At 29.0% G+C, this 13,447-nt stretch overlaps 1 protein-coding gene across 1 annotated transcript; it reads right to left on the bottom strand.

Annotated features, from left to right (window-relative positions):
* Window positions 1–281: 281 nt before the first annotated feature.
* Window positions 282–5,942, bottom strand: LOC129966640 (mediator of RNA polymerase II transcription subunit 20-like). Its single transcript, XM_056081140.1, has 4 exons — window positions 5,811–5,942; window positions 2,310–2,452; window positions 1,963–2,213; window positions 282–532 (listed from the first exon to the last, which is right to left on the bottom strand). The coding sequence occupies exons 1-4, from the start codon at window positions 5,822–5,824 to the stop codon at window positions 329–331; spliced, it is 612 nt and encodes a 203-aa protein (XP_055937115.1). The 5' UTR covers window positions 5,825–5,942; the 3' UTR covers window positions 282–328.
* Between the last annotated feature and the right edge of the window lie 7,505 nt (window positions 5,943–13,447).

The following is a 13,447-nucleotide window of genomic DNA, read 5'->3' as shown; positions in this document are numbered from 1 at the left end:
CAATATTTTTTAAACAAAACAAGACTAATAGTTATTCATATGGTGTGTGTATATATATATATAAATATTGGTTAATACAAAACCTTTAAATGATGTCTTTAATAAAAAAAAGTGCAATTTATTCAAAAATATAATTGCATATAAACTAATTTATTGAAATTTGCATATTAGAATTAAGAATATTTTCTAAAAAAAAATTTTTACCTTTTTTTCCATTAACAACTATGCTTTTAATAAATTAACTAGTATAATATGTTGAAAGAGAAAGGAAATATCAATCCTACTGTTATATTTGTATATTTATTAAAAAACAATAATTAGTTTGTTGTCACCTCACGCCAGAAGGTGCTCTTCGAAAAATATTGAAATGTTCCATGTATTGCTGCACTGTATCAATGGGAGAATAAATTTCATTCATCTTCCCTTGTAAATACTGTGATGGACATTGTACACTGTTTCCCATGAAACCCTGTAGAAGTTCTCTCATTAAGTCCCAACAACTTAGTGGAATAACACAGGGTGTATATTCTACCTAAAAGAGAGAGAAAGTTTCTTTTCAGTGTGGAAATAAATAATCAGGACAATTTTATTAACCTGATAACTAAAACCAAGTTAAATTACCCTTATTTGTTATTATTGCAAGTATAGCAACCTTTAAACGTTCTATGTTGAAAATTTTTACATTGTGCATATGTTTTGGTAGCTTTTATTAAAACGTATACTTAATTTAAAAAGTGATTATTTTTATCAAAATAAGTAAAAGAAAGTAATTAATATTCTAATTGAATAGAATATTAGTTGAAAATAAAATAAGTTAAACATTGGTAAGCAATTTGATTTCTACAATATGTGATGACATATCAGAATATATAAAAAAAATATATGTGATGTTTGAAAATGTGACTTGATAGCATAAGTAAAAACAGTGTGCAATCTAATTTATTAATACATTCATCAAAATACTAATAAAAAATTGATATATTTACAAAATGCAATGAACAGGATTTTAAAAATATGGTTGAAAAGTTGTTTTCCCATGCATCAATATCCAAAATGATATTTTTATATAATTATTTCAATGCATTTAATTAAAAATTACATTTGCATAATCAAATAGTACCCTAAATAGGGTGCATAGCATCATGAAAGTTGCTTATTTAAAATATATTTTTAAACATCTGAAAGTGCTTACTTTTTAAAAGAATGTGCTCAATTTTCTTGAGAAATGCAATAAAATTCTTTTTCTACATCCCTAAGATTGGAAGCATAGTCATAGAACTTTTTTTATGATATTTATTGAGAAAAGAATACTGGATGTATCAAGAATAAAAACTTAACAAAAAAAAAAAGGAAGGAATTTTTATGTCATACAATTCTGAAAGTATCAACATTAGTATAGAAGCAATGATGTATCCTCTAAATAAACTAGCAATTTGCTTATTTTAAAAATATTGGAAAAGGTCATATTTTATTATTATTAATCTTGCTAAAACTGATTTAATACAAATTCATGCATGTGCATTTCTAAAAAAAAAAAAAAAAAAATTGGGGGGGGGGGGATTGGAAAAAATGTCCTTTGTTTTACAATCAAGCATAATGTGCAAATACAGAAATGCATAGTTTTTATTGAAAAATTTATATATTATTATAAAACAGGAAACACCCTATGCTTAGGAAAAAATACAGTCTCTGTATGCATGATCAAAGACATACTTTTGATGAAGATTATTTATTTAATTTTTGGAGAAATTTCTTGTTATGCACCCTGATAAATTATTTTCAACATATTCATTAAAGAATCTTCACCAAAAGTAAAAATGATTTATTTTTAATAAAAATTTATTTTGGCTGAAACTAAATTTCCATGATAAAAGTATAAATTATACACTAATTAAATCAGAGGATAATTATTACTTTAATTTATTTTATATCCGCTCTTAAAAAGAAATAGGTAGTACTTACTTCAACTAATATTCCTCGAAAACTGGGTCCAATGGAAACACTTCCAATTTTTATAACAAAATCTTGTACTTCATAACGAGGACCTTTAGATTCAATTTTTATGGCCTTTTTTGGTATATATATCCCAGCCATTTTGGCCATAAGCATGTCAAAATGGGAATCGGCCATTAAACAAGTACCTGTATCCAGAAGGGCAAAACCTGTTGCAGGATGTTCACTGTTATGTATTATATTAACTGCTCTGTTTGGACCTGCAAAAAATATTTAAGAACATTATAAGTCAGAAACTTTAAATAGAAAATAATAACTTGGTCAATAAATATTTGAGATGAAAATTAAATACTAACTGATATGAGGAGCAGCGTAATAAGTTTCACATTCCACACAGAAAGTGCCTGTTTTGATAGCCCCAATGGTTTCCAATCGTTTTTGAAGTATTTCTGTAGCTTGTTGCCCACTTTTACCTTCAGGAATGGGAAACTGGTGAATGCTATAAGATACATGGATATGTTTAAAGAATACATTATACAGAAATGTAACTTCATGCAAAATGTTACATATTAGAAAAATAAAAGCACTCATAATATCCTTAAGAATATATAACATGATATTTATTTTAAGATACCAAAAGTATTGAATTTTTACAATAACCAGCTACCTATAGTAATCAACTATACCTAATTATCTAACTAGATATTCTAGAAAACTCTTTTCTAAGATCTTACAAATAAAACGGCAAATTATAAACAAGGAGAAAAAAAAGCTATAGCAAGATTCACAAGTCTATTAATAAGTTTATTTATAAATGACAGGTTCTTAATCTATTTTATATATTCCTTTTGTGTGAAGTGAACCTTCTAGTTTCTAATTTTTTTATAACTTAAATATAGTGATGACTCATTTATGCTCATTTCATCAGACAATTAAACAAGTACAGAAAATTCTAGTACCTTTTATTTAAAATAGAAAAATTCCAGATAGCTCAATCACATTACTATTTTAAATTGTTAAATATTTTTATCTATTGAACTAAATGCTTACAGGATGAATCAGTGTTTTACAAATGGAAAATTTTTCAATGAAATGAAATTGAGATCATTATTAGAAAATAGCACTTTTATATTGCATTTTTTTAGGTCTATAAAACTCCTGAAACAAAACTGAATGCTAAATACTGACATTTCTCTTCAGTAATTATCATAGAGAAAATTGATGAAAAATAAGAGAATTATTACTCTACATATTTAATATTACAATATTATAAAATAGAAATGAGTATTGCATCACTTTTATTTATCAAAAGAAGTATTTATGTACATGTGCCCAAACAAACATACTGCACCTACAGATATGAAATTTGCACACTAATAGTCATAATAATGATTCAATGCATCACAAATTCTGAATTTTAAAATTTAATGTAGAAAAATTTTTATTAAATATTTTTTGTTTGGATGATTTTTTGCATATAACTTTGTTTCTAATGACTGAAGGAAAAAGAAAAAATCTATGCTTCATCAAACAGAGTTAACAACTGTCATACTTAAGAAATCTGCTTTGCACTTCTGACATAATCTATAAATATAAAAAGCTAATGTATATGGCACTGAAATCGTTCTTTTTAAACATTCCTGAATGACAACAGTGAAAAGTAAATCACTAACCTTTCAGAATGCATCAAGGTAGTTTTTAGAATATAATTCAATGCTTTGCTAACTAACCTGTTAAGTGCAATCAACGTGTATACATGTCAATCCAAATCATTTTTGCATGGTCAAAGTGTAATTTTTTTATCTAATAAAAAGGAAATCTTATTTGCTTTATTACGATTTTTTGTAAAATTTACTTTGTAGTATGTATGCATCATTACATTGCATCATACATACTACATTTGTAGTATGTATGCATCATTGCTTGACTTTAAAAAGGGGGATTTTAAAAAATAAATTATGCAATTAATAGGTTATTGAAGCTGTAAAATATTATTAGAAATGTTCAAGATTTCTAATAATATTTAAAGATTAGAAATGTTCAAGTTTACCAAAAGCTCTTTTTGCTCACAAGAAAGATGATAGAAAAGAAATAAAAAAACAAGAGTCAAAGAAACTATTCAGGCATGAAAATAGACTTAATCATTGCCAGATGGACATTAATATGATTTACCTATGGAAATTCATGACCATACCTTCCAAAAATTACTTTCTCATAAAAATGGTTTTGGCATTATCTTAAAATTCCAAAAATTACTTTTTTTAATGATATCATTTTCATTCCTATATTTATTTATTCTTTATAAATTTTTGAATGTAGAATACCATTTGTGAAAATTAATTTTTAATGATATGAAATTTAAACTTATCCATCAAAACCTCCACATGCTTTTTACCAATGTTATAATTAAGATTTAAAAAATGCTTCCTTTGTACATGAATTCCAAAGTAGGATTTTCACTTCTTTCTTTCTTTTATACTGTATATATATATTTTTTTTTAATTTGTTTTAACTTCTTTAATTAATTTTTTTTTTTTTTTGTTCTTATAAAAAACAAGTGAATTTTTAAAAAAATATGTATTCAATATTAATATTTAACACCCTAAAAAGTCATTAATCAAGAGGCTGGTTGCCACAAGTGGCTAATTTATTGAAATTTGAGAAATATTTAAAACTTAATCAATTTCCAGAAAATTTTTAAAAACTAGAAACAAAATTTCTAAATCTGACATTCTATTTTCATGAAATTTTTAAATTTTATTAAGTTATTATTTGAACATTTCTTAAATTTAAAATAAGACACATCAAAATATGGCAAATAAATGTGGAAAATCAATATAGCTATAGTTCTTCAAATGAATCTTATATTTTAGTAACTCAAGGCTACATCTAATAATAATAAATACATAAATAGAATAGAGCTTAACCTTCATTTATTTATTTTGCAAAATCATTTAAACGTGATGATTAATTTATCTAATTTTATTGTATCATTAAAACAAGGACAGAAAATGCCAAAGATGCATTATATCATGCACACTGATTTAAAACTGCATTTGAAATATCATTGTGCAGTTACCATTTCAAAATGATAAAATTGCCTATCATTTGCATAAAATGAAAAAGATCTGAAAAGGTTCCATCTTAATTTGTTGCATTATCTACATGCCATGTCCTTTCAAATAAGTTAGAGAAAAAGAGAACAAGGAACAGTAACAGAAAGTCCAGTTGGTAATAAATAAAGAATATAACTGTTTTTCGAAAAATATTTTCCTATACTACATGAAATCCAGTCAATGTTTCTACATTTTTTACAATGTTTTTGAATTTAGAAATTTTTCAAACCTAGTTCTAATGCAAAATAAAATACCTATGTGTAAACATAAAGTTCAATTTGAGTGTATATAAAGATTTCATCCAGGATAACTTTGAAGAAACTTAGTAGATTTGTACCTCATAGATCAAATCTTTAGAGATAAACCAACCCCCTTTTTTAAAAAGGTGAGTGTTATCGTTTCCATGTAAAAAATAGCATATAAACTGGTAGGCATGTTTCTTTCTAAAAGTACACACAACTTTCAATGACCATTAAAATTACTTGATAGTGAATATTATTGTTTTATTAAAAGTTAAATAATATTCCATTAATAAAATAATTCTAATGAACACTATATTATTAACACTGTCCCTTTTCCTCTCTATCCAATGATTTTGACATATTTCAGACCTGAAAACGAAGGATATTCTCAACAATCTATGAAAAAAAATCAATATAATTTGATAAAGAAAAAAATGCATGGGTTCTCAGAAATAGAAAAAGAACTACACAATACATATATATAATCAAGGTTACATACCTCACCACACCCATTGCGGGATAGTTATTAAACAAATACAAACAATATTTTAAAGGAATGAGGTTTCTGAACAATATTTTAAATTTATAAATACAGCGATGAAAACAAACAAGCTTTTTTCAAGTATACACGGTTACAGTTAATAAAATAACTTAGAAATGTAGTTTATTCCAAAAAAAAAAAAAAAAAAAACCCTTCAAATATCTGTTTATGATTTTTCGCAGACTTTTACTATTTTTTTTAATCAAAGAAATTTTTGAGGGACAAAGGATTTTACCAAATTCTTCAGACTGTTGAACAAATCAATTCAAAATTATGATGATAAAGAAGTTCTACTATAATTTTTTGATCTTAGATCTTCCTTGGAAACTATTCGAAAGCAAAACTAAATACTATCTCTACCATTAGTTCTGATGACAACTAGAATTATAATAAAAGTAGACATCGAACAAATTGTCTTTTTGAAACTATGATTGGAAGATAAAAACGGCACCATAGATCGTATACTACATATTTCCCAACATGAGGACGTTTGATCTGTGATATTAATTTTCACACAAACTCATATGAGGATGGATCCTTGGAGTAATGAAATTTGAGTTCGAATCCACTACCTGCTAAACTTTAAACAAAAATTCTCTTCCTATGCTTCCCTAGTTAGTCTTTATAAACACAGAAAAAGTGATTACAAACTAGAGTAGCTAGGTTTGAAATTTCGTATAGATCAAATGAGAACACTCGGCAATAATTTCAATCTTTTGTGATCATGTAAATATTATGATTGAAAATTCTGACGTTGTACAAAGTTAGATACATTTTTAAATGAGTGAGAAAATTAGTTCTTTAACAAGATTAAATTTAGCTAAATTAACTTTCCGTTTTAAAGCAAAAAATCGGGTTTAACTTTTAAGGACGAGTGTGCAGGGTGAACATAATTATGAGCAGTAATTGGATGACGATAGGATAAAATCGAAGCCTGCATCTCCTCTTTACAGAGACCTAATTTAAAGAGATGTTCAAAACATCTAACGTTTAGGAACAAGGGGAAACCGACGAGTCTACTTGAGAAAGGGGTCTCATTCCTAATTAATTAAAAAGCAATAAAACATTTACTTCTAGTGGAAATTTTCATTCTTCATTTGAAGTAAGAACATTTGAAAAGTAATACAGAGCAAAAGTGAATATAAATGGAAACTATGCATTCGAAATCCGTAGCATCAGTAATTTAATTCTTGAAAAGATGAATGGAACAATACATAAACTTTCAAAGTAAATGATTTAATGTTTGTTAAATTTGATAACTAAACATTCATGTTATGTTTATGAATACAGCATAAGAACAAGTAATATATAAAAAAATTAAGTAAATTCCTACATTCACAAGAATTGAACTCGCATTCTTTACCTTCACGTGAAAAATACTGAAATCCTTACATTTTAAGGATTTAGCTACTGCCTGTTGATTTCAGTATTCATTACAAACGGCTAAAACTCTATTTAAAGTATTAAAAATTAATTTAATTTAATAATTAATGAATTAATATTTGGAAAAACTGTAACATCAAGCGTCATCCGCTACAAGTTTTAAAAAATGTATTTGAACTTGAGTGGATGAATAAAAAGTATTTTATTAACAAATGAAAATTTTAACAAGATAATAAATATATATAAGAAGAGTGTGAACTAATACTAGGAATTGAACAATATATATAAATATATGTAGGGAGAGAGTGAACTAATGGAAATACTTGATTGCATGAAATTAAGTGTTATTAATACATTGTCATGCAGGGAAAATATTGTAATCGTAAAAATAAATAAATAAACCGAGATTGAGGTTTTGACGAATTTCCCTGTTCTAGATTTCTCTGAGTTCGATTCCCCCCCCCCTCATTATGTCTATTGGCTATCGAATCGTCAGTCTGTCTGTGAACAAACACGATAACTCAAAAACTCTTTCAGTTTTTAAAATAAAATTTGGTAAAAAAATTTTTTTGTACTGAATTTGTATATCGCTATCAAATTTTGAGCAAAATCAGTTCAAATGAAATGTTTTGAATATAAGTTAGCACGATATAAAAAGAAAATAGCTGAAAAATACAATTTGATACATGAATTTATTATCTAAAATGTAAATACCCATCAAATTTAAAATGCAATCCACCAAGAGCTTAATTGTCCATCAAGAGTTAATTAAATTTTATCCATCATGTACTTTCACAGGTATATAAGCACCATAACTCAAAAACGAATTAATATATGAAATTTAGTGTACGATTTCTTGACTACAATTATACATCTGTGTCAAATTTTGCTTCCAAATAGCTGGGAAGAATAAAAACGCAAATTCGATTTCCGGGTACTATTAACTGTATGCCAAGGATTAAACAAAAAAAAAATTCGACAAGGAACACATGATAGATTTCAGTAAAAATGCTTTATTCATGCTAAAGATCAACATTTCGTAACTATTGTTGGCACTCCATGGAATTCATGGCCTTATCCCAGGTCCACACTTTTATTTGAGGGAGGGGGGGAATAACACTTTATTAGAGAGTACATGAGAAAGTTTGGCGAGGTCACTCTCACAAACTAATTCTTATGCTTAGTCTACTATGAAAAATTGGTGTTAGTACGTTTACGTTGAAAATCGTAAATCACTTCATAACTTTTTTTTATTTTATTTCTAATTCAGAATCATAAGTATTAGGGTATTCTCTAAAAACTCATTCATGCGTTTCTACTGACCACGATCAGCCGAATTTACGCAATCCTTTATTAAATAACTAGCCGCCTTTGGCGCCCAGCTGGTTCGTCAATCTTAATGTTTGTTTAAATTTTAACAATTAAATATTTTAAGCAGTTTCTACTTTAATAGATTCTTCATCAAAATATTTTAAAACTTCAAATTTTGATAGTCATATAATTCACTCATAATATTATAAAGACCTTCAGTCATAAAGTAAAATGTATCTCTCTAATTTTCTGTTAGCTCCCGTAGAATTTATGCTTTAAATTAAAGTGGAAAGAATGAATCTGCAATTAATATAATAATACTAGCTGACCCGGCAAACGTTGTTCTGTGTTATAAATTATTTCTATTGAATATTTTGGTTGTTAACGAATGTATTGTAAGTGTGTAGGGATGGGAGCTATGACAGAAAGAGGAACGGAGCACTGTAGACGATGATCGCCGATAAAAACTAAAAAACACCAACTATTCATTTTCTCAATACAATGTATTTCATTAACGTAACGAACATATACATTGTTTGATCTCTTAAAAGTTAAACGTAAAGAGAAAAAAGTAATGCCATCAAAAACATAACTTGTAAAAAAACCAAGTCTCGCAACTCAGTTCTTCTATCGTAAAAAGTTGTGAGATCCATGTAATAACAAGTCGGTCAATTTATTCAGTCCCTACTTAAGGGTCCTTCTGTCTTAAGTTATTACGTAATTAGCTAACTTAACAACATCGTATAGTAACCATATCAATATTAAAAATATTTTATGGTTAAAATAAATAGATTGACTTGGCTTCTCGGTGAACTTCGGGATGAGACCCCATCGCATGAAATCACAATGTATCTTTATATTAAATTAGATTACATTAACTTAACATATTATATTAAATTAGATTACATTAACATATTATATTAAATTAGATTGTTTAGTGCGATTTCCAAGTCAATCTATTTATTTTAACCATAAAAGATTTTTAATATTGATATGGTTACTATACGATGTTGTTAAGTTAGCTAATTACGTAATAACTTAAGACAGAAGGACCCTTAAGTAGGGACTGAATAAATTGACCGACTTGGTATTACATGGATCTCACAACTTTTTACGATAGAAGAACTGAGTTGCGAGATTTGGTTTTTTTTACAAGTTATGTTTTTGATGGCATCTCATTTCTTTTTGTATGTAGTCTTCCTCTTTTTCTTTTCCGGTACTACTTCTTGAGCTTCAGCTACATTTTTTCTTAAAGCCCACTCCCTGTCTCTATGGATTTTTCGCGTAAGCTTTGATATCACAATTTTTGACAAGTCTGGACGATAAATGCTTCTTAGTCTATTGTATTCACAAATTGAGGATTCCTGCGCTTTAATGCTTCCAAAGTCGACATTAATTAGATGTAAGCCACCCAGACTTGTAACTCTCGGAAGTGCCACATAAGCTTGACCGGATGTGAATACTGCAGAACCTATATCCATCAGTGCATTATTTAGACTTAGGCTTTGACTTTTGTGTATAGTTATAGCATAGGCTATACATATGGGAAACTGTTCGCGATGAACATAAGCTCTATTAATAATTTCAAATTTAGTTTTGACCGGACTAAGCTCCTAAACATGTTCTTTATTAAATGTGATGTATATTTTCTTAATTATTTTTGTATTTTCCGGATCAACCTTTACTCTTTGCACTATACCGATAGCACCATTAACTAAACCAAGACTCACGTCAATATTTCGCCTTAACATGACTTTTGCTCCTATTTTTATAATTATGTTCTCTTCGAGGCCTGCAGTCATAGAAGCATCGTCTTCACATTTTTTTATGCATTCACGTGCTCTTTTTGTTAGGTATCTGGGGCAATCTATGCTATCTACAGCTGAAAGTTTTATTTCGGGATGTGGAAGAGATTTAAGCATTGCAGTATTTAATTGTTGACACATGTTTTTTGTAGGTAATAAGCAAACGGTATCATCAGGAAGTTTCGAGAGGTGTTCAATTATTTCGATTAATCTGTTTTCATTTGAATTTGATTTGAGAGTTATTAATCTAGTCGGGAGTAAGTCGCGGTCTTTTTCTGTAGTTACACCTAATCTTATTCTATTCAGCATTTCAACAAAGTTAGAATCATTGAGCTGTCGCATGTTAATTATAAGTTCATCGTATATGAACAGTTCAATCCACAGATTTGGTATACTGAGGGAACCTAACAACTTGTTAGTTTCAACAGTTGATAGTTTTTCAAAAGGTGACTCTTACCGGCGGAAGCTGTAAGAGATCTCCGAAAACTACAAGATGTTTTTTTCCAAACCACCCATTCCGATCGTCGCTTGTGTCGAATATTTCAGATAAGCGTAAATGAATATATGTTGAAGTAACATTGGATATCATCGACACTTCGTCTATGATAAACAACACTACTTCTTTTAAATCTGATCTCAGAACTTGGAGCATTTCATCAGAAAGTGGCTTGTACTTCGGTGTTTGCTTGTGTTCTACAGGCAGCTGCAATAGTCTATGTATAGTCAATCCATTCACGTTGAATGCAGCTATTCCTGTTGGAGCACCAACTGCCACTTTTTTGTTTAAGTACGTCTTAACCCAAACTTTCAGAGATTTTATTAAAAAGCTCTTTCTAGTGCCACCAGTTTCACTCACAATACAGCGTAAAACGTCAGTGTTATTATCAGTTGTGCCGATTTTATTTGTGATCATATCGAAGACTCTTTTTTTAATCGGCATTAAGTTTTGCGATCACACTTTGAAGATCAGTTTGCTCTTCTACCAGATTGATTCTCTGAAAGTCACTCATTGCGTTTGCAGCTTCCACAGCTTCAATTTAAATTATTTCAAATTAGATATTGTTACAAACCTGTAATTTTGCTTCCAGTGCGACTAGTGTCATCATAAGAAAGACCGTTTAACAGTAATCTGTACTGGATGCTGTCGGATGCCGAGCCAGTGATCCCAGAACTTGGTGACAAACTTGGCGACCATTTGGCGACGAATTTGCCGACAAAATGGATAATACTCGAAATTTCGAGAAATTTATCGATCCGTCCATGAACAGTCCAAAACAGAAATGACAAACATGATGGCTGAAATATTCTACAAATTCTTTTCGGCACAATAACACAGAATAAATACAATTCCTGCACATGAGCATCGTCACTCCATTTTTGCTGGTATGACCGGCCTTTTACCGAGGAACAATCGCTTTCTTTCCCATTGAACTCTATGTCAAAAAATCAATTACTTCCATGGCATAACTACGGTAGAGTAAACTGAACATGAGTTCTGGATGCTACTACATCAGCATTAATCATTTTTTGACGATTACAGTATTTTTGGTTTGAGTATATTGTACACCAGAAAATAAAAATTAAAAATTAGTATATTTCAAAGTTAAAAAAAATTCTCCATTCATCCAGTGCTGAATTTTGAAAACATTTTGCTCATTTACATATTCCTTACATTTTTTTTTTTTTTTTTTACTTGATAAGCTATTTTTATTGAATTTTTCTTTTCCTACAAATTCTGCTATTATAATGCGTTAACATGTATTCCATGTTGAGAAAAAAAAATTGACTTTTTACTTTCTGGCGTACGATGCAAACAAAGTAAAAATATTGCAATCTTCAAAAATTTCAAACTCGAGATTTTGAAAAATCGGCACTCTTCAAACCACTTTGAGTATGAAAAAACCATTTTTGCATTATGATCATTGTCAAATTTAGAAACAAATCCATCAGATATGGACATTTTCATTTATGTGTATGTCCTATCTTAAAAATGTAACGACTTAGATAAATAAAATTTGTACATGATCTTGTAACAAAATTTATAATTTGTCTAATTTTGATTTCAATCGGTGGAGGAAAAGGCTCCCAAAATGCACATTCGACTTTTTTCACTGTACTATGAAGCACAAAACGCTCAAACACGAGATCCTAAAAATAAAAATGCCATCATGGTCTCACAAATATCCACATTTTCTTTATACAGCGATGGACAGGGAGCGTAACACCTATGTTAGAAAGCAAGCGAGAAATTTTAAGAAAGCCATGATTATTTGAATTTCATATAATTAGTTTGTTTGACGCCTTGATTTGCAAAAACTGATTTTTATAAAATTCGCCAGAAATATGAAAAATCTAAATTTTATTAATATAGTGATTAAAATTGGTTCATGAATATTTAAGTATTTCACATACACCTTTCTAAATATTGCAAAAATTCAAAAATAAATAATAGTTGTTGTTGTTACTAATTTCGGAATCATATCATCCAGCAGGGCTAGAAACCCCTTGAATCCGAAAACATCTAAAAAGTCTTAAAACAGTGGAGGGTCCCAAAGGACTTCGTCTTTGTTAAACCCAAACAAACCTAAATATGGCCAGGAGAGGCCATGTCTGCTGAGCACTAATGGCACTCAGGGTATATTCTTTGACCCTGCCGATAAATAATGGTAAAGCCGGTGAGAACGGTCTTTTCCAAGCTTGCTTATACTCTCAAATAAAGATATTATCCCAGTCCCTGTACGAAATTGGGGAACTGAAGCATGTTCATGAATGACACAAATACTCAGATTTTTATTTCCAGAATCTCACACATGAAAGTTGTGTACTTGCATGTAAATAAAACCCGTATTAATGTATTAATTAATGGCTTTGGCGAACAATAGTTACTAATTATCGATCTTAGGCGTGAATCTAGCATTTCTACAGAATCTGGAGTGTGATCTTAGGTGATTGTTTTCTTTCCTTTCTTTTGGTGATTGATTGCAATCTGGAACACATAGATACCAGAAAATGAAACATAAATTTTGAATGCCTTTTTTTCAGCCGACTGAAACTTTGGTATGGAATATAAAATTGTAGTCTCAAAATCATACACTA

This window comes from Argiope bruennichi, chromosome 4 (genome assembly GCF_947563725.1).
Source record: "Argiope bruennichi chromosome 4, qqArgBrue1.1, whole genome shotgun sequence".
Taxonomy (NCBI): Eukaryota; Metazoa; Arthropoda; class Arachnida; order Araneae; family Araneidae; genus Argiope; species Argiope bruennichi.
This window is presented reverse-complemented; position numbering and strand designations above follow the sequence as displayed.

Excerpts from the sequence above, each read along its gene's own strand:
- LOC129966640 (XM_056081140.1), bottom strand. Across the intron at positions 2,214-2,309 it reads TTACGCTGCTCCTCATATCA|GTCCAAACAGAGCAGTTAAT; the intron begins GTTAGTATTTAA and ends TATTTTTTGCAG. Across the intron at positions 533-1,962 it reads TTCGAGGAATATTAGTTGAA|GTAGAATATACACCCTGTGT; the intron begins GTAAGTACTACC and ends TCTCTCTTTTAG.